The 24780-nt window shown below is 34.3% G+C and overlaps 4 protein-coding genes across 13 annotated transcripts; 2 read left to right on the top strand and 2 right to left on the bottom strand.

Moving 5' to 3' along the window:
• The first annotated feature begins 262 nt into the window (after window positions 1-262).
• LOC121261709 (germin-like protein subfamily 2 member 4) lies at window positions 263-1377 on the top strand. The gene is made up of 2 exons (XM_041164203.1): window positions 263-534; window positions 665-1377. Exons 1-2 carry the CDS (start codon window positions 420-422, stop codon window positions 1231-1233), a joined length of 684 nt encoding a protein of 227 aa, XP_041020137.1. The 5' UTR covers window positions 263-419; the 3' UTR covers window positions 1234-1377.
• Window positions 1378-6837: 5460 nt separating this feature from the next.
• Window positions 6838-9298, top strand: LOC121260368 (protein COP1 SUPPRESSOR 2). The gene is made up of 6 exons (XM_041162212.1): window positions 6838-7250; window positions 7353-7622; window positions 7755-7878; window positions 8230-8303; window positions 8560-8717; window positions 8917-9298. The coding sequence occupies exons 1-6, from the start codon at window positions 7126-7128 to the stop codon at window positions 9078-9080; spliced, it is 915 nt and encodes a 304-aa protein (XP_041018146.1). The 5' UTR covers window positions 6838-7125; the 3' UTR covers window positions 9081-9298.
• A 1557-nt stretch (window positions 9299-10855) lies between these two features.
• Window positions 10856-12263, bottom strand: LOC121260369 (putative expansin-A17). Its single transcript, XM_041162213.1, has 3 exons — window positions 12005-12263; window positions 11562-11883; window positions 10856-11431 (listed from the first exon to the last, which is right to left on the bottom strand). The coding sequence occupies exons 1-3, from the start codon at window positions 12144-12146 to the stop codon at window positions 11122-11124; spliced, it is 774 nt and encodes a 257-aa protein (XP_041018147.1). The 5' UTR covers window positions 12147-12263; the 3' UTR covers window positions 10856-11121.
• A 3569-nt stretch (window positions 12264-15832) lies between these two features.
• LOC121260372 lies at window positions 15833-18941 on the bottom strand. Of its 10 annotated transcripts, none has more exons than XM_041162223.1 (6): window positions 18517-18941; window positions 18311-18372; window positions 17986-18054; window positions 17749-17886; window positions 17503-17576; window positions 17028-17418 (listed from the first exon to the last, which is right to left on the bottom strand). In XM_041162223.1, exons 3-6 carry the CDS (start codon window positions 18031-18033, stop codon window positions 17283-17285), a joined length of 396 nt encoding a protein of 131 aa, XP_041018157.1. In that variant the 5' UTR covers window positions 18034-18054; window positions 18311-18372; window positions 18517-18941; the 3' UTR covers window positions 17028-17282. The 10 variants fall into 10 exon arrangements, with proteins under 10 accessions (XP_041018150.1, XP_041018157.1, XP_041018154.1 ...); XM_041162220.1 differs by having other exon boundaries at window positions 17986-18104; window positions 18517-18939; XM_041162216.1 differs by adding an exon at window positions 15833-16478 and having other exon boundaries at window positions 17281-17418; window positions 17986-18941.
• Window positions 18942-24780: the final 5839 nt, after the last annotated feature.

Here is a 24780-nt window from a genome sequence, read left to right on the forward strand (position 1 = left end):
GAAAGTTTAAAATATTATGTTTTAATATTATTATTATTTAGGATTTGAAAAAGTTAAATTAAGATTTAAAAAAATTGAATTGTTTATTATATTTTGTATGTAAATTTTAAAAAAAATATAATAATAAGATGAGATGAGATAGAATTTTATATTTTATCTCACCCCAAACCTGCCAAACTGTTTACAGAGGAGCCTTGTCCCACTTATCTAATCCCACTGATGTGGGACTACAAAAGAAGCAAACCCAACAACTCTATCTATCCGTTCTTAATATATTATTCAATACTTGCATATAAATAAAGCAGCTGCCCCTTCGTTATATCCATATTCAAACCAAACTTTCCACCATATTCAACCAAACTTTCCACCAAACTTTCGATCATCAGTCGATCTCTAATAATTTCTTGCAATTTTCAGGCATGTTGGTAAAGTACGTTCTTGCATGTTTGATCATCTTTACTGCAATTCCCAGCACTATTGGATCCGATCCTGACTCCCTGCAGGATATCTGTGTTGCTGTTGTTCCTTCTTCAGGTACATATGATGTTTGATTAATTTGGTACGTATCAAAGACAGAATTGAGAAAAGGTTCGCTTGAATGCTTAGAATAGTCAAATGTTTTGTTTCTTATATACGTACTGATTTCATTCATGCGTGTAAACAGACATAAAAGTGAACGGGTTTGTATGCAAGGACGATGCAAATGTTACGGCAGATGATTTCTTCTTCGGTGGCCTAGTTAAACCAAATGTTATCAACACCTCGATTGGGACATTCAATGCAACGTTGGCCAGCGTGCGAGAGATTCCAGGCCTCAACACACTGGCGTTGTCGGTGGCGCGCAGTGACTATTTGCCCGGCGGGCCTAGCTTCACTCCTCACTTGCACCCGCGCGCAGCCGAGCTTATCTACGTTCTGGAGGGGCAAATGAATGTAGGCTTCATCACCACAGCAAACAAGCTCATCTCCAAGACCGTCAAGAAAGGTGAAGTCTTTGTGTTCCCTAAGGCTCTCGTCCATTATCATTACAACGACGCCGCCGACGAGCACGCTTCTATGATCTCGGTCTTCGATAGCCAAGGGCCCGGCAACCAAGTCATTGCTACATCACTTTTCGCGGCAACACCCCCCTTGCCGGAAGATGTGTTGTCTTTGGCCTTTCAGGTGGATATCAAACAGATTGAAAAAATCAAAGAAAATCTTAAGTTGGCCAATCTTACTGTTACTTTTTGATCCATATTATATATGATCAGAGATGAATATGGCTAGCTAGTAGATCTAGATCATATATTGGGGACGATCTTTGAATAGAACTCGATTCATGTAATGAATGATCTGGTATGCTATCTAGTTCAATGATTATCTAGTTCAATGAAACTATGATATCCTGATGATTTGGCAGCTTTTACTTAGAAAGTCGAACTTCCTTTCTTTTATGCATGATTTCACATTCAGCAGTTTAAGGTTTTATTTGGATGTTAAGTTGAGCTTAGTTGAATTGAGTCTTTTATAAATAGTAATAAGTTAAATAGTAAATTGAGTTATATTGAATCCATCTGAATTGAGTTTAAAGTATATTTAAATGTTAATGTGAGTTTAATACTTTTTATAAAAATTTGAAAAAAGGTTGTGAATCTATTGTATAAAGATGTTTTAACTTGAAAAATATTATAGGTCTCACGTATGAGAAGGTTTTGAGTTGAGATGAGTTTATTAATTTGAAAGTTAGATATTTAAATATTAGATTCAATTTAAAATTAAACTGAACTCAATTGACCTCAAGTGAATTTGAAAACCAAACATAACCAATTATTAATTATGAAGTAAGTAAGCGCAACCATGAGATTAGGTGGTAATAATGTCTTTGCCCATATTTTTTGATAAACCAATGATGTTGAAGGTTGAAAAGTCATCCAATTAAAAAGAAAATATATCGTGCAAACGCCACACATGCTACTAATAAATAAAGATCCTAAAGAAAATGTTGTTACCCATCGTTTGCCATCTAGAACAGTATTGAACCACGCTACTTGTAAAATATTAAGAAATGTAAATAAAAATAGAGTAATCTTATTCTCAAATACTATTTACATCTTTAAATTTTAAAAATTAATTTATAAGATTTAAATTTTAAATTTTATTTTTTAAATTAAAATATGTCATGTTGCCATTTACTAGATGTAATCTACACACTAATTTAAGAAGAGTAATCTCTAGTATAAAACTTAAATAAATAAGTTTTATACAAACTTTTCGTAAAATAAGTGGGTCTCACTAATAAAGAATAGTTTCTTTTATATTTTTTTTAGGTGAAATCTATTTTTTTACAATGACTTGTGTGAGATCAGACTTATCTATTTGGAGCTTGTACAAATTATTTCTCATTGAAGAATATATTTTTTTCATGAAAATAATAAACAATTAATGATTTGGAGAGGGTTTGGCAGTTCACCTCTTACCTTGCCAATTAATGGCGGAACCGTCACTTATCTTGCCACCCTCATATATATGTGGTGTAGTGGAGAATCGGAGGATTAATTTAAATAAACCTTGCAAACGGTTGATATGATATGGCATCCATGCATATCCAGTCCATACTAAAAAAGAGTTTCTAAACTTTAAACTACTCTAGTGTGTGTGTATATATGTATCTTTAATTCATTTATCTTATCTATTTATTTGTAGCACTTTGATAACTCATGTCATATGTTCATTATTGTCTTAATAATATGTCACATATCATGTGTTCGAGAAATGGTATGGATAGGAAAAAATGGTTGAAATAATTTGAAGGGCCTAGGAGATTTTTTATTTATTTATTATAATTTTGGGATGTCTTTCCCACCCCCCCCCCCCCCCCCCCAATCCCCCCTCCCCACCAAAAAAAAAAAAAAAAAGGGTGGGCCAATTTTAGATTTTTCGTAAATAAAATATTCAAAACGGTTGGAAGATATAGATGCGCTTTGTGAGAAGAATGTCAAAAGGAGAGTAAGAGTAATGCTAGTACTAATTCCATTAAACGCAAGAGTAGGGTGTGTAAGTATCGTTCACTCAATTTGAAAGTAATCTGATCTAACATTAAAAAAGTTGATTTTTTTCACATAAATCCTAAATTTTTTATACTTTTTCAAAGGAAGTACACTACACTCTAGAACTATATAAATAATTTTCTTAAAAACAAATGATATTATAAGAAATTGATTTGTGCAAATCTCGCATAAATTCTACGAAAATCTTTTGAAAAAAAAGTGAGATCTATTTGAAAAAACACATTTTTATAGCGAATCTCAATTTTGTCAAGTAACTTACACGCATTAAATTTATATCTAACATTATTTTTATTATAATTTGTTATAGGTTAATATTAGAGCATTATTTGTACTTTATAAATAATTAATAAAATTTTTATTCATATATTATCAATTATTATAATTTTTGCATGATTATAGATAGGTGAAAAAAATAAATAATGTCTTAATTATTTTTATATTTTAAAAAAATTTAAAAGAAATATTATTTATATTATTTTATAAAAATATAATTAATAATAGGAAAGACTAATTGTACTTACATCCCACACACCACATGTAACGCCCCGATCCCGAAAGTCTAGAGAGTTAACCCTTGTAACCCAAACCATCTCCCATAACATATTTATGTATTCCAAATTTTCCATAAATATAATTTTATTTATTCAAAACCAAAAATATATGTTCCACCACCAAGACTGAAGGTGTGGAGGAGCTTGGCAGTGGGGTTGTCGGCATGGAGGTGGGAAGGAACCCATCTATGGGGCTAGATGTTGTTGTGACAAAAGGTCCTTGAGAAAGAGAAATCGATGCATGGGATTAGAGGGAGAGGACAATGTGGGCTTATTTTGTGGTGGTTGATGACTGAGATGTGGAGGCTAGGTGCTGGTTTCACTATGCAGCGACTTAGGTCTTCATGGAGGTTGTCAAACTTCGCATAAGGGAGCTTCATAGTGGAACCACTTGTGCAACTACACATATATGTTATGTATATATATATGTAGTACTAAGTACCTTAAGGCAGCGAAAGGAAACAGCATGCATGCTACGTGGTTATAGCAGTTGGCAGAGGTTAGGAATTTTAATGAGAAGAGGACTCTAAATTGTAATCCTAGTGGAAGGAGATGGGCATGACACAGGGTTATAGAGAAATGGGTAGTTACGTCTTCATAGGAGGGGAGCTAAGGTCGTGTGGAAAACTGTTGTGGAGTGTGATCTTTATCTATATACACGCAGTTGGTAACCTTAACAAAAGAAAATGAAAAAACCTATGTGCATGGAGTTATGCATGTTAGGGACCCTGGTCTTGTCCCTAACACTAAGGACCACGAGCTTGTTTTGGTGAGGATGTTGACCGAGTGACCTTGCCAACTTGCTTGCCTTGCACAAAGGGTTGGTGTTTGGGTGATCGAATGATGGAGATGATGATGAACTTGGATAGGCTAAGTGTTTAGGGAGGGCAAATCAATGTGGGCAGCTAGGGACTTGTCCTTGAGTGTGGCGCCAAGATGATGGGTTAGGGTTGGATGAGTGAGGTGAGGTTAGGGTTTTGGATGATCTAAGTGATGATTATGAGTGTTTGATGCAATGTGGACGGCTTAAAGGGTGTCCTTGATGTTTAGGCCACTTGGATGGTAATTAGGGTTGGTATAGTGAAGTGTAGCTAGGGTTTTGTGAGGTGGCTAGGGTTGATTTCGAAATTGGGAAGAATTGGCTTAGGATTGGAGTTTAGGATGATGCTAGGGTTTAGGAATGGGGTGGAAGAGTGAGGCTAGGGTTGTCGTGGCTAAGGATAAGGGATTAGGGTTTTGGATGTTGGATGGCTAGGGTTGCCGAAATGGATATGGTAAGATTAGGGTTGGCGAGTTGGAGGGAGTTGGCTAGGGTTGGATGATTTGAAATGGATATGGAAATATTCTAAGATGGAGGAATCTTTTAGGATAGATGGAGGATTTGGGTTTGGCTATGATGGCAAGTGAATGGTTGACTAGAGAGATTTTAAGAAGAGTGATTTAAGAAATTGAAGAGGATTTACAATTCCTTAAATTACGGGATTTGAAATGGGATTTGAATTTGAATGCGAGGAAGTCAAGACTCCTAAAAGGAATGAGTTACCTTATAGGGGCTTGAGGTGGGCGGCTAGGCTTTTGTGGAGGGGAGGCTTATGTGTGGTTGAATATGGTAAGTGTAGTATATGGCTATGATTTTGTGGATATAGAAAGATTTATGGACAAGTCACATATGGTAAGTGAGACTCACGGCTAAGGCAAAATGGAATGAGGAAATAATATGGTGGTCGAATATAGATGGAAGCCAAATATGGGAAGTGGACTTTGGCTAGGGCAAGTTGGATGATGGGAATAATTTATAGAAAGTGGCAAACACTTTAGTGGTCAAGAATGAGGGTATGGAAGGATCAAATGAGCAATGGAAGAATGAACACCAAGAACAAAATGATGAACACTCAAGAACAAAGTAAAATATCTAAGAACTTGAATGAACAAGACGTAACAAATCAACTAATAATTCACGGATAGCACAATAATTGAAATAAACGTAATGAATTGATAATTTAATAAAAACAAGGATAACAACAACTTGGATTCATGAATTGCACCAAGTTACAATAACAAGATAAATGAATCACACCTATTCACGAATTGCAAGGTGTGATTCTCTTTTTGAGATTCACGAATTGCACCCAAAAAGTCTAAGTGCCTAACACCGATGGTTGATCTCCTAAATAAAATAATCCTCCTATAGGGAATTTGCCAAAAGATCACAATGCAAAGACTAAGAGTCCTATTTATAAGGATTACAATTTGGAAACCCCTAATAGGTCCCTTAGAAAATAAATAATTAAATTAAAATAAATAATAAACAATAACATAGTTGACATGAGCCAAGTTGACCCATGGCATGCATGAGCCCATGCGTGGGCTAGGCTGGCCCATGGCATGGGCCATAGACATGGCTGACATTGCTGGCATGGCTAGTGGCTTGGCCATGGGCTACAAAACATGGGATGCTACCAGTTATGCATGGGTCTCATGAAGTACTTTTGGGCTTTAACTCGTGCATTTTAAATTTTGGATCCATTTCCAAAATGTTAGGGGGCCCACATCTTAGATAATGAATAGTCTTAACAAATATGTTAGTCTGGTTAGAGTACTCTAAATAATTTATCTGGTGTCCATATTTTTTTGTGGGTTGAGAAATAAATACATACTAATGGGCTTAGTATTCGATAAATTCCCATGACCTCATCTCAAGTTCTAAAAATAATACAACTGTTCTAAAAATTTCTCGTGTCAATTCTCACTTGGCTCATGAGAAGATTTTATAAAATTCATACTTTATCAAAATAAATTTTGGGCTTGTAACATAGTCTAAAATTACTCATTAAAAATCAAATGTTTTTTTCATACATATTAACCCGAAAGAAAAATTTTATAGCACTTGTGCTTAGATTGGACTTGGTGCTTGGCCTGGATGTTATATTACCTCTTTTAATATTTTTTTTCTTTTTTCCATGAGGACTATAACAAGTATGTGGTGTATGAATGATAAATAGAACAGCTCAATTAGTTTAGTTAGAATAAAAATAAATAAATATATAAAAAAGAGTTTTGTTTCTCATCATATCACATACCATACATCATATTTATTTTTATTAATTTTTATTTTTTAATTTGTTTTAATTTTATTTTTTTTAAACTAATTGAGTTCTTCTATTTATCATCTATATATTACATATTGATAAAGTAAAAAACTATAAAAATTAATTATAAAAATTATGTGTGATATATGGTACAGAAACGATAGAATATAGTTTTTATATAAAAAAAAACAAATTAAAATGTGCATAGTATGTTGTGCAGAATGATCAGTACTGATTGTAATTCTACAGTGAAGTTGATTTGTTGATTTTCCCCAAATTGGGAGGGTGCATAACGGAGATCGAGCAGTAATCATCAGCAAGGAGAAAAATCCCTCCCCCAAAATCAAGCCCTAGCAGTCAAAATCACAGACAGCAGGAAACAAAGAAATCTATTTGGATATTCCTGTATTTCCTGGTTGGGTTTGTGCGAGTTCGATGCAGGAGGCGAAGAAGAAGAAGAAGAATTTCCGGAAGAGCGGTGCTCCCATTCAACAACAGGACGAATCACATGGGGAGGGAGAAGACACTATCGTCAAATCAGACGACGAACAAGAAAGGAGGTACCTTTTCCTTTCTACTTAATTACTTGCTTTGCTGCTAAACATTAGGTTTTCTTTCCATTTATTCAATGCAAAAACTCCCAACTCTGATTGAGAGTGTAGGATGGTTTTGGAGGAGGTGAAATTCCTGCAAAAACAGCGGGAGAGAAAGTCCGGGATCCCTGCAGTTTCTTCCAATGCATCGTCTTCATCGTCACAAACAACAGGCGGTGTAGGTGCCGGGTTTGGGCTTGGCTTTGCGAAAGTCGGTAATAATCATGGCGCCGCTGCTAAGACCGACGCGGGCGGTGCCACTGATGCCGAGAAGGAAGACCTGGTTCTCCACGACAATTTCGCCCAGGAAACTGCTGTCATGGTCGAAGATCCCAATATGTATGCCCGCTTATCTCTTTTTCTTCTATGGATACATCTAGGAGGATATGTTTAATCTCGTACGATATGATCGAAGTATCTCTGTGTTTTCCTTTGTAATTTTTCTTACATTAATTTCAAATTTTTTTATAGGGTCAAGTATGTTGAACAAGAATTGGCCAAGAAAAGGGGCAGGACGATTGATTCCACAGACCAAGCTGAGAACGACCTAAAGCGTGCTGAAGATGAATTGTACAAGATTCCTGACCATCTTAAGGTGACTGATCCAGCGTTTTCCTTGATCAATCGTTTCTATATCCTATCTTATTCTGAAGTGTTCCCCCCATGCTTATGGCTGGCCTATTGGTGCATATAGCCCGAGAAAAAAAAATCAACGGATACACTTTCTTTAATCAATGGATACATAGTTATTCATATCTAATACTTTCTGTACTCAATATCTTTCGTGAACCAAAAGCATCTGACATGTTCATTGGACCAATGTAGACATAAGGAAGCATGCATATATATCCAAGTTACTAGAGTTAACTACTTAATTCCTTCTTTGACATTCTCAGTGCCTTGCACTATGTAAAACTTCAATCTGCTTTGGGTTCTTTCCTTGCAGGTGAAGAGACGAAACTCAGAAGAAAGCTCTACTCAGTGGACCACTGGAATTGCCGAGATTCAGCTTCCTATCGAGTATGCCCAATTTTCTTTCCTTTTCCACAGAACATATGTATTATGTAATGATTATTTCCAATCATACACCTGCTCATTTTTATATTTGGAGTGCTGAGTTATTTTGTATTTTCTTTAACAAAGCGCTCAATTAGCCTTAAGATACATTACTGCCATCAAAACACAGCCATGTCTATGACCACATTGAAAAGGAAAGAAATTATTTGACTTTTTCCATGATTAATTGGGTCTCTGTATTCGGTTTAATTGCTTACAGATACAAGTTGAGAAATATTGAGGAAACAGAGGCTGCTAAAAAGCTTCTACAAGAGAAGAGGCTCATGGGTAGGACAAAGTCAGAATTTACCATCCCCGCAAGTTACAGTGCTGATTATTTTCAACGTGGCAGGGATTATGCAGAAAAACTTAGAAGAGGTTGGTTATCTATTATTATTATTCTTTTTGGTGAGTACATTAGCTTTTATTGACTTCCCAAAAAATTGGGGAAATGAAAGGCCAGTTAGTCTTGATTGTTTTGCTTTATAATGTCAACTTTGCATTCAACTTTTCTATGGCACATCTTTTAATCATTTGAACCCTTTACCGCTACTACTAAACAATGAGAAACCTGCAGAACATCCGGAGCTGTACAAAGACAGAAGTTTACCAGATGATGGCGCTGGTTCCAAACAAAATGAGACCACTACGGATGGAGCGGTACAGAGGCAAGCTGCAACTGATGAGTTCATGCTAGATCGCTTCCGTAAACGAGAACGCCACCGTGTGATGCGGAGATAATTTGCAAGCACTTGGTTGTTGCTGCAATGCCTGCCACATTTAACTTTCAAGAATGGTTTTTGTACCGGTTTGTCCTATGATCTGTCATTGATCTACATTGCAGCTCCCGGCTGTTAATGCGTAACACAAGTCATGTTGCTGCAGAAGTTGTTTTTGCCTTTAATTTTTGGTGTACCCTATTCGAGTTGATTTGCGTAACTTTATAATGCCGTAGACAACAGATGGGTCTAAATCCTTTTTTCTTTTTTAGCAGTTATCGAGATAGTACTCTGGGCGTTGATCCATTTTTAGATTGTTTATTACATTATTAGATTGTTTATTAAGTTTTCAATCTTAATAGTCAACGAGTAGAATGTGTGCGTAAAACCAATAAATCTTTTTATAAATAGCTGTCAGAGGAAAACTCACGAACTTTGTTTGAGAGGAAGGAAAATTGTCTTTCCTATAATGCTTTTTATGCATTGATGTGCAACCTCTCTCTGCTTTCTGGCATTACCGGTTCACACTGAACCAGAGAGAGACATTCTTTGCCAAGGGAATGGCAATATACACTTCCTTCAGCAAAGCTTAGGAAAGGTAAGGTGGTTCGATGAAATTGCAGCATGTTTGATGCGTCTTTGCAGGTGTTATGTGATTGTAAGGCGGTCAGCATGCACGATTTTCGTTTATGTCGAAGTCTCCGTTATATTACTCTCCGGATGTATGTTATGGGATCCTCCTGTACATCTTATGGTTAGATATATATTTCACGCACTTAAAAAAATGTTTGTTATGGGTCCTTTAGACCTCATAGACATCCCAATCTGTCTAAAATATGGAACAGATGGGATCTCGGGGAATCTAATCGCCTCTAAGAAAAGGTAAATGGATTTTATCAGCTGCTTGATAACTTAGCACATATGGAACCTATCCGGCAGTGAACTATCTCTCTCTCGTCAAACGTTCTGGTTTTGGGTTTGGATTTGTGATCTTTTTCGTCTGTTTGAATCTTTGATCTCCATCTTATTGGTGATTTACTACCCAATATATAGGCAATAGTGTCGACCGTCAATAATATTAATTAATTTTCTCCATTAATTCCACTTTTTATATTGTATTGTATAAAATATCCCTTGGGATAAGATAGTTGCAAATATCTTTTTTCTCGGAATAATATTCTGTGGCAGCCTCTGTGCAATAGTTCGCAAACCTAACTAACGGCCGGCCCGTGCAATGCATATGAATAATTAAATTTATTAAATAAAAAAAGAACATATATATATATATATATAACTAATTGAGTCACATATATACATTGAATCAATAAGCACATCGCAACTTTATCATGACATGAAATCTATTAATTTGTAAGTTTACTTGTATGAAATTTTTTCATGATTGTAATACTTTTCTTAATAATTTACATGCTGATCTTTATAACTTCCTTTGACATCCAATAGCCTTAATTAATGAATCTACTCTCTTCAAATAAAATTGATAATTTAATTAGATGCCATATGATAAGTTACATATCTTATTTAAACAAATTTTAAATTAATTTAATAATATAATATTATAAAAGAGTGAATGATGTACAGGTGTTGTGGAATGAGAGCAAAACTCGGATCTTATTTCTAAAATTAGATATGAGTTGTGTAAGCACAATCCACACCACATATTTCTTTTAAAAAAAATTAAGATTCATCATTAACAAAATTAATTTTTTTTTTTATATATAATTCATATATTTACTCACTTTACTCTAAAAAAAAAAAAAAAGTGCAAATAAATTCTCAGCTTGTATAATATATGGATTAAATATATTTATTTATGTCAAACGAGCATATCCGCGTCGCCTTTTCCTGCTTACAATATTATTTGTATATAGAGTTTACCAATCTTGGTGGGCTACACAGCAAAACACTGAGCCACGACCATGAAAATAATTTAAAAAAAGAACAAAGAAAAACAATCTCACATTTAGTGAGAAAATAACGGAGAAAAGTAAAACATATCGTGTGTGTATATATACACGTTGCATGTATATATATTGAATCACCATCTAGAATTGAACTTTGCTGGAGAAGGACTGGCCAAACTTCCAATTGGAAGGCACCACGTTCGAAGCTGTGCGTGTTTGTCCATCGCTGGTTTGGACTCTGAAGGACAAGCTCTGACCGTTGAGATAGGTATGGCTTTGCCAATTCACACCCCAGTTTCTTGTCATGGTTTCCCATTTACTTGATTTCGACCCTTTGACCCAAACATTAGAGATATCTCCAACTCCTCCGACGTTGGATATGAGAACCAGTTCGAAGTAATCTCTCCCGTTGATGGCAAACCTAATGCCTCCACTCTTCTTGCATCCGACTCTGGCAAATTGATTAGCCAAAACATTAATATCGTAAATTTTATGCAAGTTTTCAAAGACATCAACATTAAATACTCGACATGCATCGTTTTTTTTTTCAAGCAAATTAGCTAGACGTGATAAACACTTACTTCTGATATAAAATAGGAACTATTCCGGCTTTGTATTTGGCAATTGTCTCAAATGCAGGCTCAGACATGTCGAAGTGTGAGAGGGGAGGATTGCACCAGCCGCCATTGTCATTGGGTAGGTTGCTGTTCGGAGGACAAAGGTTGGTGGCAGTGATGGTAATGGAGGTGCCCTTGAGGCACCACTGGGGCACCTTGCTTGCGTCACAGACAATCTGATAGCAACCACCACATGACTTGCCATCGTTGAACAAAGCCGTGCTCAGAGCTGCAGTCTCTTTGCCATAACCGTCTGTGTAGAGGTTTCCATAACCACACGCACCCCCTGATATCATGTAGAGATCAAAACAATCAGCTAAGCACGATTAGTTCTAAAATGGGGAGACAGGCCGGAAATATAAGAAATTGTAGCTAAGATCGATAAGGAGTAAGTCATGATGACTGACCCATGGTTCCTGAAGCATCGCTTCCGCCGTAGAAAGTTGCATGGGCTTGCAGCCAAGCAGCCAATGCTACTGTGAATTTTGTGGTGAATACCCCAAGAAGCAGGATAAAAGTGGTGAATGCATTGATCGGCCGGTGTTCCATTTCTCTAGCTCTTATCTCTCGAAAAAAGCACCTTATACTTTGCTTTGCTTTGCTTTGATGCTGAAGATGGCCGAGTTCCTCAGTTATTTATAAACGCTATTTAGGGACGGCTACCTGATAAGAATTATTGAGGGAATGTAGAATGCAAAAGTAGTATGACTGCAAATGCGTTGACGGACGGTGGTTCAATATATATATATATATATATATATATATATATATATATATATATATATATATATATATATATTAAATGTTGCTTATATCAGTTTTATTTTTTATTTTTTAATAAATGTAGTAGCAAATGTGGGTTTACTCGTCCAAATTGAAGAGAAGCTGGTTAGTTGGAAACCAGCTCTTAAAGTCGGTGCTAATTTTTTTTTTTCCATTTAATTTGTCAAGAAGATTTAACAAAAAATAATTATTTACAAGTTTATTTATTAACATAATAAATACATCACTCATCATATAAATAATGAAAACCTGTCGCTTCAAGTTTTGGGTCCCGTTTGGATACATTAGATTGGTTTGGTTATACAAAATCAAACTATCTCATCTCATCTCATCTCATAAAATCATTAAAAAAATTTCAAACTCTCACACAAAATATAAGAAAAAAATCAACTTTTTCAAATCTCAAAGTAAAAATTATATTAAAAAATTATATTATAATAGCATTTTATTCAACTTTTAATAAAACAGTTTATCTCATCTGAACTGCGTATCAAATGAGGCTTAAGTGCTTCATCTCATCATTACAACTTTTCTAAATTCTCATACAAAATATAATAAATAATTTAGTTTTTTCAAATCTCAAAACAATAATAGTATTAAAAAATAATATTTTAACAATATCTTATTCAATTTTTATCTCAACTCATCTCATCTCAATTCATTATTAAAACGGCACCTTAATTTTTTTTAATTGTTTAATTTACACGTTAAGAGTGTGGGCAAACAATTTTTCTTTTCTTTTTCAAGAGTATTTTCATGATTTTATTCTGGCTAGTCCCTCGCGCATATGCAATCCCGCAATCACCAGACATTTAAGTCACATTAGACCCTAATTAATTGTAAATAGTCTCAAAAAGATGATTACAAATGTAGAATTTGAAATCAACTGTTAAGCCATGTTATGCGAGAATATGCTAGTCAATATCTTACACATTCAATGTGAATGGATCAAGAAAGAAGGGGAAAAAAAGGCCTTCCCGCCAAGCCTATTCACACCACTTATAAGTTTATAACCCCCCATTAATCGGCCGCAAGAGAGTACTCCAGGTAGTAGTCACGTTTAGAAAGCACCGACTGAGGATGTCGGGTGGAATGAATGATAAGAAAAAAAAAATTTAGTGATAAGATGAATTGTGAATAGTAATAAAATAGTTTAAATTAAATATTTATTAAATTTTAGAAAAGAATGGAGAAGAAATTAAATAAAAAATATTATAAAGTTAAAATATTATTATAATATTATTTTTTAATATTATTTTTGTTTTGAAAATTGATAAGATTGAATTATTTTTATTTTTTATTTAAAAATTTAGAAAATATAATGATCACTTTAAAAATATTTATATTTAAATAATATTTGAAAAGTAAATGAAATTTGATATAAAGAAATAAAATGAAATGAAAATTATTTTCAAACGTCCCGAGTCTGTAGTAAGCTCGGAACTACGGATATCACCCGTACAGTTGATTAAGGTATCCGTGGTACGTGATGAATAGCACCTTTGAGGTGCAGATTGCCAACGAGCCATATAATAACTTACATTTGGATTATTTATTATTCTTTATCGTTCCTAGTTATATGCTTATTGTTCTTCAAACTTCAGTTTTATGATTTAAAATAAATAAACGATTCAAATCAAGAAGATAGAATAGAAGATTGTGCTAATGGAAAATCGAAGTCAATTCAACACAAAAAAAGATAAAAGAAAGTCAATACCTGAATGTTTTTTTATGGTTGCCTGGAGGGAACATACATACCAATGCACATGCAATTGCCGAGACTTGTTTATCAAGAAATTGCAATATAAATGAAGAAAAATGAATGTGAATGGCGGAAGAGGATTAAGATATAGCACAAGTCAGCTTTGATAGATATGATTAAATACGTAATTAATCAAAGCTCTTGACATGCATATATAGCGTGCCCCATATTATGCCATGTCTTATGGGCGGCTTCCACCCATTTGGCACATGGGTGATGCAATCCCTGATGATCTCCTGCACACCACAAACTCGAAATACATCCATATAATCAGGCAACTATTTCTAATTTACATGGCTTTTCTTGTAACCAAAAGAAAAAAGGAAAATCCTCGTGCGAATCTTCAGACAAACCAGAGACTACGGGCCACGAGATGTAACTTTCATCTATAGCGGTTCGTATTTATATTATAATTAGAAGTATTATACAGAGTCTTTGCCTAGAATGTTGTTTGAATCCCCTAGCAGACCCCACGGACGGCGATAATTTTGGACACTGCACCAAATCTAGATCACGCTTTTAGTAAGCTTGATCAATAAGTGGAACGCTTCTCTCGATACAAAAAAATGTTTGTCTTCGATTATCATCTTATTATTAAATTTTTACTTAAAATATAATATATAATTTAATTTTTTTAAATCTTAAAATAATAATAATATTCAAAATTTATAACCATATTTTATTCTAACAACTTTCACCTCAATTTAACTCTACTCAATCTACTGTTAATTACAAACGTCACTTACTTATATCTAAAGCTAGGACAGCACAGGGACAAAATATTGCAATCCACCTCGATGTTATCAATATCCTTTTTAACTTCTCTTAGAGACAGCTACTGCCCAGCACCTATACATGCACAAGCTATGTGCACAGAACATAGTTAGATAAGAAGAGCACTGCTACATCCCCGAGGGATGTAGCCCGAGAACCAAAAGGCAAAAAAAGGTTTTTTATTTTTCTTTTCTTTTTTTTCATATATTTTTTAATTATTATAAATATTTTAAAAAAATAAAAATTTATAATATCGTTAAAAAATATTTACTTAATCACTAACTAAAAAAACTTCATTCAGCATACAAATTCGAGACCAAATTCAAGTTCTAAAACATTTCTGAAATAATAAATTGGAACATAAATTGAAATATTTTCTTTTTGAAAGTTTCTTGAAAAAGCTAATCATAAGTTGTCTCTATTCAGAATTTCACTTCATCATTGAAAATAAAAACCAAAATAGTCGTTTATTCTGATGTATATAATAAAGGCAAAAGTAAACTCCCTATAAAATCTCAACAAAATTGGTGAAAGAGAGACCAATGGCAACAGACCGGAATTAAAATATCAGGGCAAATGATTATCCTCACTAAATATGTCTGAAGGGGCAATTTAATTGACAAACAGTTCTGAAGGATTGCACAAAGAAATGGACACGAAATGCACAACAAGCAATAGTCATATTAGAAACTCGAGATCTTTAGTCTATAAAAATAAAAGAGAGAATAAATATTATTTACAATGGTTCCTAACTATACGGAATTGTCAACAAGTACCAAAGACCTGGCAGCCTAGTGGCATCTCTGCTTATTTTGGGAGGGCTTCGGAGTTCACTCCACTATGGGTGCAGGTATTAAATTGGTATTTCACTCATAGAAGGAAAAATAACAAGGATAAAAGGCAATAAATCATCTTCTCCTCTTTAGCTTCCCAGAATCTTAGATGCGCAATGAAAAAAAAAAAAAAACTATGGTTGGCTTAAGGATGGGACATGTCTACCTGTGACAGGTTGGCAATCAATGAAAAGACTCATAAATAAGGCAATATTTGGTACATCGATCTTGCTTGGTATGCCTTGTTCTAGTCCTTGGGAAATTTTGAAATCTCAGTGTAAAAGGAATCGCCAGCCAAGAGCTTCCACAGTGGAAACTGACACATCCAGAGGAGTTCGAGAGTTAAAGGAAATAGATAGCTAGAGATGGGATACTTTGGGTATAGCCGAACTGATGGCGCCCCGATTACTTGAATGAAGCAAACCTTCTTTCAGATTATAAGAAATATGTGCTAATAAATATTGAAGTAAGACGTCATATAGAAGATCAGCTTAGTCTAGATCCCTGCATACTGCAGAAAGTGAAAATCTTATTCACAAATTGTGCATCTCAGTGGGACCAGCACTTCTTACTATCGCATGAAGCTAAAAAGTACCTAATGAAGAAATTCAAACAGTACTAATCAGGCAGCATATGGTTCAAACCAAAGTGCCTAACATATTATTGTTTAGATTGATGTCATCCAAATAGAATGAATGCCCCTCCCCTTGACAGACAGTCTAGGAAAACCTGCATAAGTACCTAAGCATCAGTTCCTCTAACAACATTAAACTGAAACAAAGCAGAAGTTATCCCAGGTATTGGGTAGTAGTATTTATACACTTAAGACTGGGGCTTCATATAAACCAAGCCACTCAAGACTGGAGTGAAGCTCCAATTTAACTGGTCTAGTTGCTCAATCTTTACAATCAAGCGATCCACACTCTCCCTCTATTTGAAGTGTATGTTCAAGTTTAAATGCAACTGCTAAATATCAGGGTTCATTTATCCTGTACCCTAGCTTGGCATGGCTTGTGCACATTAATGGATTTGACAACTAGCTTACCTGACTACTCGTCTTCTACAAATCTACTTGGTGGTATTTTGACTGTACAAGGAATCACTAATGTGTGCACTTAAAAACACGTTTCGTTTTTTTAAGTCATCTATTATAAGAAAAAACAGCTCAGAGCTCCTCACAAAAAAGAAAGAGATGATTTGACATTTTAATGAACCAAGATTTCACAAGCTGCTCCAATTCCAACCAAGCCTAGTTGAAAGTATATCTGAGCTCAGACATTTTTAAAGTCCCAGTCAAGCCACATCTTCAGAAACAGCTAAGTACTTGGCAAAGCATGCCTTGACTTGGTCTATTCACATTCAGGCAAACATTGGACTGAAAATTTTATCAGTACAATATAATTGAGGCCCTAAATTCAAGCATACTTTCTTGTGAGAACTTTTCAATACAACAGAATTGGCATGTATCTTGCAAGCTTGCCTAGTGATATATTACAAATGATTTCCTTCGGATAAACAAATAGGAAATCACCTTCAAGAGTCAATGTGAGCATTCTGTAGTAAGAATCGAGCATTTTGCAGAAGAGCATTAGCCTCCTCATTTGATGCATCCAGCAGCCGCAAGTCTTTAATTTCTTCCTGCCATTTCTCCATTTGTTCCTTATGTATCCTGCAGGTAAAAAAATTTGAACGATTTATTTTATTATATTTTCAGCTTTGAATTCTTAAGCTACATCAATTTTGATAAACTCACGTAATCAGCCGCTCTTCAAATTCATTAACCAGTTCCTTAAAGATTGTCTTCCCTGATTCCAGCAGCTCGGAAACCTAAACGAGAAGATGACAATGTAGAAACAGCTTGGCAAGAAAAAGAATAGTCACCATGTGAGATTCACGGGCATTCTAAACTACTGTCGCATGTAGATCACTTGCATTAAACTGACAAACACATGGTATACAAAAAATGTAATTAAGGAAATGAAGTATTGGACGTCTCTACCAGCTGGGTGAAACGTTCAATCTTTTCGAGAATGTGATTGATATTAAGTTCCATCTCCTCAGATCCAGCAATGTCTGTCTGGAACACTTCCCTTTCTACAATCTCTGAATCTGCTCCATCTAATCCCTTCTCTTCCATCTAACAAATATGAAAAAATCAGATGTAAGAGATTTTTTTTCATTTTGTAATTTTATTTTCCATAAACTACTCTTGAGAAGAATTTAGAAACGAGCATACAGCTGGTTTCATGCGTTTCCTCGTAATTTCAGTTCCTTGAATTTCCATTTGAGCAATTTTAGGTTAAAGCTGCCAGGACCGGGAAAGAGGCGCTAAGAATATCATCATTCACAAACAGTCTAGTGACACATATACATTGAAAGAGAGAACAAAGAAACATAAGTCAAAGCGCTTGGGGAAGCAAGATGGTAGCAGGAATTATGCTTGCCCTGAAACTATGTATAGACAGACACCTTGACGTTATGCAATGGCCGTTGCAATTTGATTATATTAACAATGTGAATTGAGTGAAATACAAGTACGCCAATTAGGGAATTAAAATCACCATAAATGTACGGTAGTTCCTTATAAGGATGATAACAAAAAAACACATAGAAGGTGAGTTTTCTGACATTAAATTTAGAAAACTGGTGAGCTAGAAGCAATATCGAGAGGAAATTTTGATTAAAAAGATGACTGACTTGCCGATGAGATATTGAGATGCATATCTTAAGGAAAAAAAAAACAAATAAACTAGCTAATTAATTTGACCTAGAGGAAGATGAAGAAGAAGAAGATGATGATGATGATGATGAGCGATCGATCAAAAGAGTAATTCGCACTTATCGTTGTGTGAAATCAAATTAAACAGGCAAGAGTGCTGATTCCCATCGATATTCAGGAACTGATCCGGTAGACGCTTGGTTCTCTCCTATTGGATTGATGGATTCCGATTGCTAAATGCTAAAGAGAAAGAGGGAGGTGACAGACGAGAAAGACAAGGCGAAAGCAAAAAGAGAATCTTCAATGTATACTATTACTACTGCCATTGCTTGCGGGGTTTTATATTTGCAAATGCAGTTTCCCAAACTTGTGGAACTTTGGAAACGCGCGCCAATTCTGTGGGCACACCAATCCATAATAATCCTAGGGCCAATAATTGCCAATTGATTCATGTAAATCCATCTTGAAATCGATATGACAATAAGCACTTTAGAGAATCCACGTTGATCTATGCATCTCCATATGTAAAGTCATATTTGCATAATATGAGTCTAAATTTCTTTACATTGACTTTTAAATCTCTAAATATTTAAGTAGTTATGAACAGTATTTATATATCTCTAAACATTATTTCTCTCTCTCTCCAACACCCCAGCGAGATTATTTTCATCCCAAAAGCATTCACTTCTCCCCCCACACGCTTTCCTCTTCTTTATCTCTCTCTCGACTCAAACAACCCCAACAGAAGATCAAACCCGTGCACCTCTTTCTCATGACAGCTGTTGATGGAGCTTGCGACGACTCTGGACTCGTCACGGTTGGGTTTTATGTTGGCTCTCTCTATTTCAGGTATGAAATCACTAGGTTGAAAAGTAACTATTTATCCCTCTGTTTCTTCATGGTTTCAATGTGCTGCTATTCCTTCATGGTTTCGATAATGCTGCTATTTCTTCATTTATTGTTCTTGGTTTTAGATTAGGGTTTCTTCATTTTAGACCTCATGGACAAGATTTTATGTTCTTGCTTTTAGATTCGGGTTTCGATGTGCTGCTATTCATTCACGGTTTCGATGATGCTGCTATTTCTTACATTTGTTGTTCTTGGTTTTAGATTAGGGTTTCTTCATTTTAGACCTCATGGATTAGATTTTTTCTTCTTGCTTTTAGATTATGGTTTCAATGATGTTGTTATCCAATCATTTAGTCCTTTGATGAGTTATAGTATAAAGAAAACCCTTCCATGTAAATTTTAGCTATTGAACTCATGCTTTGTTCTTACTGAAAAATGATTTCCAAATTGTGTTTGTCTAAGGAATCAAATTTCTCTATTTGCATCCATTATCAAATAACGTGTTTGGAGCATATTTCCTTTTGTGGTTGTAGTTAAAAATCACAGTCTTAAATATTGATGCTAATGTTCACATAGGTTATATTCACCTACATGATTTTACCCATGCATTCTTTCAACTATGGTCTACAACAATACAACAAGTGCACTCTGGTTCTCTTTGGTTCGTTATTGAAGCCCTACAAAACCATAAATCTAAAAGTTTGGTCATGAGTCTATTATCTTGACCCTGTTTTGTTTAATATGTACTGTTTTAGTAACATTTTGTCCTTCAATATTTTGTTGAAGGATGAGCGCTTTAATGGATGAGAAATTTTCTTCATCACACTGTTGGAAAGTGGTGAGGGTGGTATTAACAACCCTACTATGGATGTTGCTTTAGTTAATGTCCAAGCGACACAACCCCAACAGAAAAAAAGGGCACCTAAACAAAAATCCTAACGGAGTGTGTCATTTACTAATGAGGAAGATACTCTCCTTATTTCAGCTTAGCTTAACGTTAGTATAGATTTCATACGGGGGACTGGCCAAACCTCCACACAATTGTGGTGTAGAATTTATAATTACTACTCTACTTATAAAAAATCTAAAAGTCAAGAACGTTCCATGAATTCTTTGACAAATCAGTGGTCAACCATTCAAAAATGTGTCAATAAATTTTGTAGTTTCATGGGCCAAGTTGAAGGAATGCATTCAAGCAGTGCAGCCGAGCTAAACAAAGTATAATCTTTTAAAAGAATTGTTACATTTAAAAATTGTTATTGTTCTAATTATTAATAATTTGTCCTACTGATTGTTAAACAAAATTGTGGATTGATAAGGCAAAAATTTTGTACCGAGAGACCCAAAAAACCAACTTCACCATAGATTATTGTTGGAATCTTTTGAGGCACCAACTGAAATGGCAAACACACATGGAGAGCATAAGAAGAAGAGACAATGTTTCACATTCAGGTAGTACTCCAAACTCAATACGATTAGGGAAAAAGTTGGAAAATATGTCTGTAGAGTGTAAGAGACCTCCAAGCAAAAAAGTTGAAAAGGAAAGAGAGAAAAAAGAAAATTTAGGGAAAGAGAAGATAATGAATTTAGTGACACCTTAAGGGAAATGACACATGATAGGAAGATTCATATGTTAGAGAGAAAAGAATCAGTAATGAGGTTAACAGTCACAATTCTGAGTTACTGGTTGTTAAGAAGAGAAAGGTTGAAATCTAAATTAAGGCTCAAGAAGAAAGATTTATAATATTAGCTCAAAAGAAAATGAAAAAAGATATGGAAATTATGAAATTAGATATTGGTTCTTTGAATTCTGTGCAACAAAATTATTTCCATAATCTTCAAATGGAAATAATTAATGAACAAAGGAATAAGGCAATATCTCGTACATATTTGTATGCTTTGTTTTATGCAATTTTTGATAATTTTTTTTTACTGTGGTGACATGTTTTGGGTATTGTTGTATTGCTGGTTGCTATGAAATGGAAATCATTTTTTTTACCTCTATATGGAACTGTATTTTGTTGGTGGTTGGTGGTGGGTGGACCAATCGATTGGATGAATTTTGTTGTTGGTGGGGTTTAGTTTTTGTTGCTGCTTGCTGGTGGTGGAGCCACTGGAGGAGTTGTTGGTTGTTGCTGATTTTTCTTGCTGCTTGCTAGTGGTGGAGCTGCTGGAGGATTTGTTGGTGGTTGTTGGACGTGGTTGCTGCTACTGGAAATTTGTGTTTCTTGAAATTTTTCATTCCATACTTTTGCTAAAAATTTGTGTTGTAATGATCTTGAAAAAATTTATATTGTAATGAATTTGTATCAAAATTAACTTTTTAGAACTTGTATCAAGTTGATTTTGATACATGGAATTTGTATTAAATTGTCATTACAAACTTTTTTTTAGCACAAAAATTTTATTAATACATGTTAATATGTGTTGTTTATGAGCACATGAGATTTATTTTTTGTGTATATAAATTTGTTGTATTTTATTATATATGTAATTGCTAAATTTGGATGCATGAAATTGTATTAATGCATGTACTGGATGCTATAAAATTATATTTAGGCAAAAAATTAATAATAATAAAATAATAATATTTTATTATTATTTTGTCTTATACGCATAAATCAATATAAGAGTTTTGCTTAAATAGCAAAATAAATATATAAAAAAAGTGAATTTTGTATATACATATGCATAAACTAATGTCAATGCGAATCATGTGCCACTACTTTTGCAGTTGGCGGGTGGGGCAAATTTAACCACCATTTATGGTGGCCCAGCTTTGGGCCTTGGTACGAAGCATCGTTGAAGCCCAACAACTGGAATTAAAGAATCACAATTTACAAGCCCAAGTAGTCTTGCTTGAGACATGTTATCCCATTGGAATATTGGGTCAAGAGTCCGGCTTAAGTCTCAGCCCATGACTGGTGCAGGTTTACCATATTGTAGATATGAGTAATGACAGGTATAAATTTTAAATAGATAAAATTTCACGTAGATTTTATAAAAAAATAGATTCCATCAATAAAGAATAGATTTTTTTAAAATTTTTTTTTATGATAGAGTCCACTTTTTATTAAAAGATTGCATGAATCTTATCTATTTAAAATGTGTACAAATTATTATTCGTAAATATTGGGCTATTGGGGCAATACAGCTCTACTTTATATTTTTTTTTTCTTTTCGAATTATAGCAAATTGCAGAGGATTCGAACAGATACGATGTATTACGTTAATGCAATACGTAGTGGACGTTACAGTGCCAGTAACACCCACGTCATGACAAATATGTCTAGAGATGATGAATGTTTTACATCGAGGAAATGGCTCAACCAACACGTTTCCTTACGTTATTGGATATGAGAATTTCGACTTTTAAAGATACTAAACGACATATATACATATAAATAGAAATTGTAATGTGCCTCACTCTAGAACTAGGAGGATGGGGGGAGGGGCAAATTAGCATGGCATCGTACACGTAAAGATGATTATATGGTTGAAATAGAGTGGCATCGGGTTCACGAGCATGGTCACGGGGTGATCGAGTTGCACATTTTGGCACCAACCGCGCGCGTCTAAACTACACACCGTACGAATCATCAAAAAGTGAAGACTTTTAAAAAAGGAAAAAAAAGAACACGTTTGTGCTTACAGTTACAGAGTGCCGGGAATTATTCCGGAAACCGATAATCCATTCTTCAAAATATATTTATTATAGCATTGTCATTGTATCATCATTTTTAATGTTTAAAGAAATATAAGTAAAATTATCTACATTGACTTCATTAAAATACAAAAGTTTAAAATTTGAGTTACAGTAATTTTAAGTACATCTTTAAATATGAAGATGTAATGTTCATCATCAAAAATAATATTTTATTACAAAAACTAAAACCAACCTCTTTTCTGCATAAACGGTGTACAGTAATATAATAGTTTGTTCTTTAAATAATATACATTCCCTTTGATATGCAATTATAAGTTGTGCAAGTATTGCATATTTATTTTAAAAAAGAGTAGAATCTATTATTAAAAAATTAATTTTTTTATATAAATCTTATATTTACTCTTTTTTTAAAAGTGATTGCGCACTCTATAACTAGAAATATCATTTATCTTAGTTTCTATTTAATTAAAGAGAATTGAATGTAAATTCATAGTTTGAAGTCAAAATTTATAGTTTGATATCATTTATAACTATCTTAATATATTTCTTTTTCCTTTTTTTTTTTTTATAAACCAATATATCACACATATATTGGTAAGGCAGATCACGAAGAGTGAAAGCTGAACAAGATAACGACGATGGTGACATAACATCATAGATGGATGCATGTCACGGGGAGAATGGTGCAAATTGAGGTTTTAATGTTGTTAGGGTGCTTTGATTATTATTATTATTAATTAGATTATAAGAAAAATAACTCAATTCCAGTTTATATTAAAAAGCAGTTTGTTTTCACAAAAAGGAGCCTAGCTACCAGACCTACTCTAGTTTAATACATTACAGTACAATTGAGTTCTTATGTCGGGTTTGAATTTGTGACAGTCTTGAAACTACCACCAAAAATCATTTTCTGTGAAGTTTTTAGGAAACCGTCTCTAAAAATAAACGAAAAATAGTTATACGTTTGAACTATAATAATGTTTCATTAGAACGTTACTTAGATGATGTCATTTTGTAATGATTATATTTGAACATATAAACTATAACGTTTGAACGGTTCATATACGTTCAACCATTAAGCTCACTTACGTACGAATGCGTAAGTTATTCGTTCGAACGAGTTATTAACATTCAAATGTGAAATTTTTAAAATTAAAAATGGAATTTCAAATTAAAAAATATTGAGAATTAAAATACAAAAACACTAGATATATTAAATGATATTGTTCATTATATAAAGTATAGAAAAAAGAAATATATTAAAATATAAATATAAAATATGATAAAATTGCAAAATACTCAGAACGAATTGTTTACAAATGTATGAAACTTCTCAGTCAATGTATTGACCTTTTCGTTTAGGATATCTAAACGATGGCCAACTTCGGTGACACTCTGTTGTACATGCGCAATCTATCGATCTATGTGCACAGTGATATTTGAGACCATCACATCAATCCAAGCAAAGCGCACATTTCATGTAGATGTACTCATCGGCTGCTGACTAGTACTCCCACTATGGGGAGCAACACCAACGTCGGACTAGGTCGGAGAAACAAGAACTGGTGTAGGCCCAGGCTCACGTCGAGCAGCCCCCTTCCTTGTCTAATGCTCTGATGATGTGAGGTCATGTCTAGGGGTTCCTATGCTCAGTCAACCACTCATCTGCTTGGAGTGACACTCTCCAGTCCAGTAATAGCCTATTAATGATCACCCCATATGAGAAGTTATCAGTAGAGATGATGCTCGCCTCATAATAGATCCTCTCAAATATCCTCAGTGGCAAGTCGAAAGGT

The sequence above is a fragment of the Juglans microcarpa x Juglans regia genome, chromosome 4D (genome assembly GCF_004785595.1).
Source record: "Juglans microcarpa x Juglans regia isolate MS1-56 chromosome 4D, Jm3101_v1.0, whole genome shotgun sequence".
In the NCBI taxonomy this organism is placed as follows: domain Eukaryota; kingdom Viridiplantae; phylum Streptophyta; class Magnoliopsida; order Fagales; family Juglandaceae; genus Juglans; species Juglans microcarpa x Juglans regia.

What these genes read in the sequence shown, in the direction of transcription:
- LOC121261709 (XM_041164203.1), top strand. Translation starts at nt 420, where the DNA reads ATGTTGGTAAAGTACGTTCTTGCATGTTTGATCATCTTTACTGCAATT. An exon ending in TGCTGTTGTTCCTTCTTCAG is followed by an intron (nt 535 to 664) that starts GTACATATGATG and finishes GCGTGTAAACAG; the next exon opens with ACATAAAAGTGAACGGGTTT.
- LOC121260369 (XM_041162213.1), bottom strand. Translation starts at nt 12,146, where the DNA reads ATGGAACACCGGCCGATCAATGCATTCACCACTTTTATCCTGCTTCTT. An exon ending in CGATGCTTCAGGAACCATGG is followed by an intron (nt 11,884 to 12,004) that starts GTCAGTCATCAT and finishes ACATGATATCAG; the next exon opens with GGGGTGCGTGTGGTTATGGA. An exon ending in GTTCCTATTTTATATCAGAA is followed by an intron (nt 11,432 to 11,561) that starts GTAAGTGTTTAT and finishes TCAATTTGCCAG; the next exon opens with AGTCGGATGCAAGAAGAGTG.
- LOC121260368 (XM_041162212.1), top strand. Translation starts at nt 7,126, where the DNA reads ATGCAGGAGGCGAAGAAGAAGAAGAAGAATTTCCGGAAGAGCGGTGCT. An exon ending in ATGGTCGAAGATCCCAATAT is followed by an intron (nt 7,623 to 7,754) that starts GTATGCCCGCTT and finishes ATTTTTTTATAG; the next exon opens with GGTCAAGTATGTTGAACAAG. An exon ending in GAGATTCAGCTTCCTATCGA is followed by an intron (nt 8,304 to 8,559) that starts GTATGCCCAATT and finishes AATTGCTTACAG; the next exon opens with ATACAAGTTGAGAAATATTG.
- LOC121260372 (XM_041162216.1), bottom strand. Translation starts at nt 18,033, where the DNA reads ATGGAAATTCAAGGAACTGAAATTACGAGGAAACGCATGAAACCAGCT. An exon ending in TTGAACGTTTCACCCAGCTG is followed by an intron (nt 17,577 to 17,748) that starts GTAGAGACGTCC and finishes CTTCTCGTTTAG; the next exon opens with GTTTCCGAGCTGCTGGAATC. An exon ending in TTTGAAGAGCGGCTGATTAC is followed by an intron (nt 17,419 to 17,502) that starts GTGAGTTTATCA and finishes TTTTACCTGCAG; the next exon opens with GATACATAAGGAACAAATGG.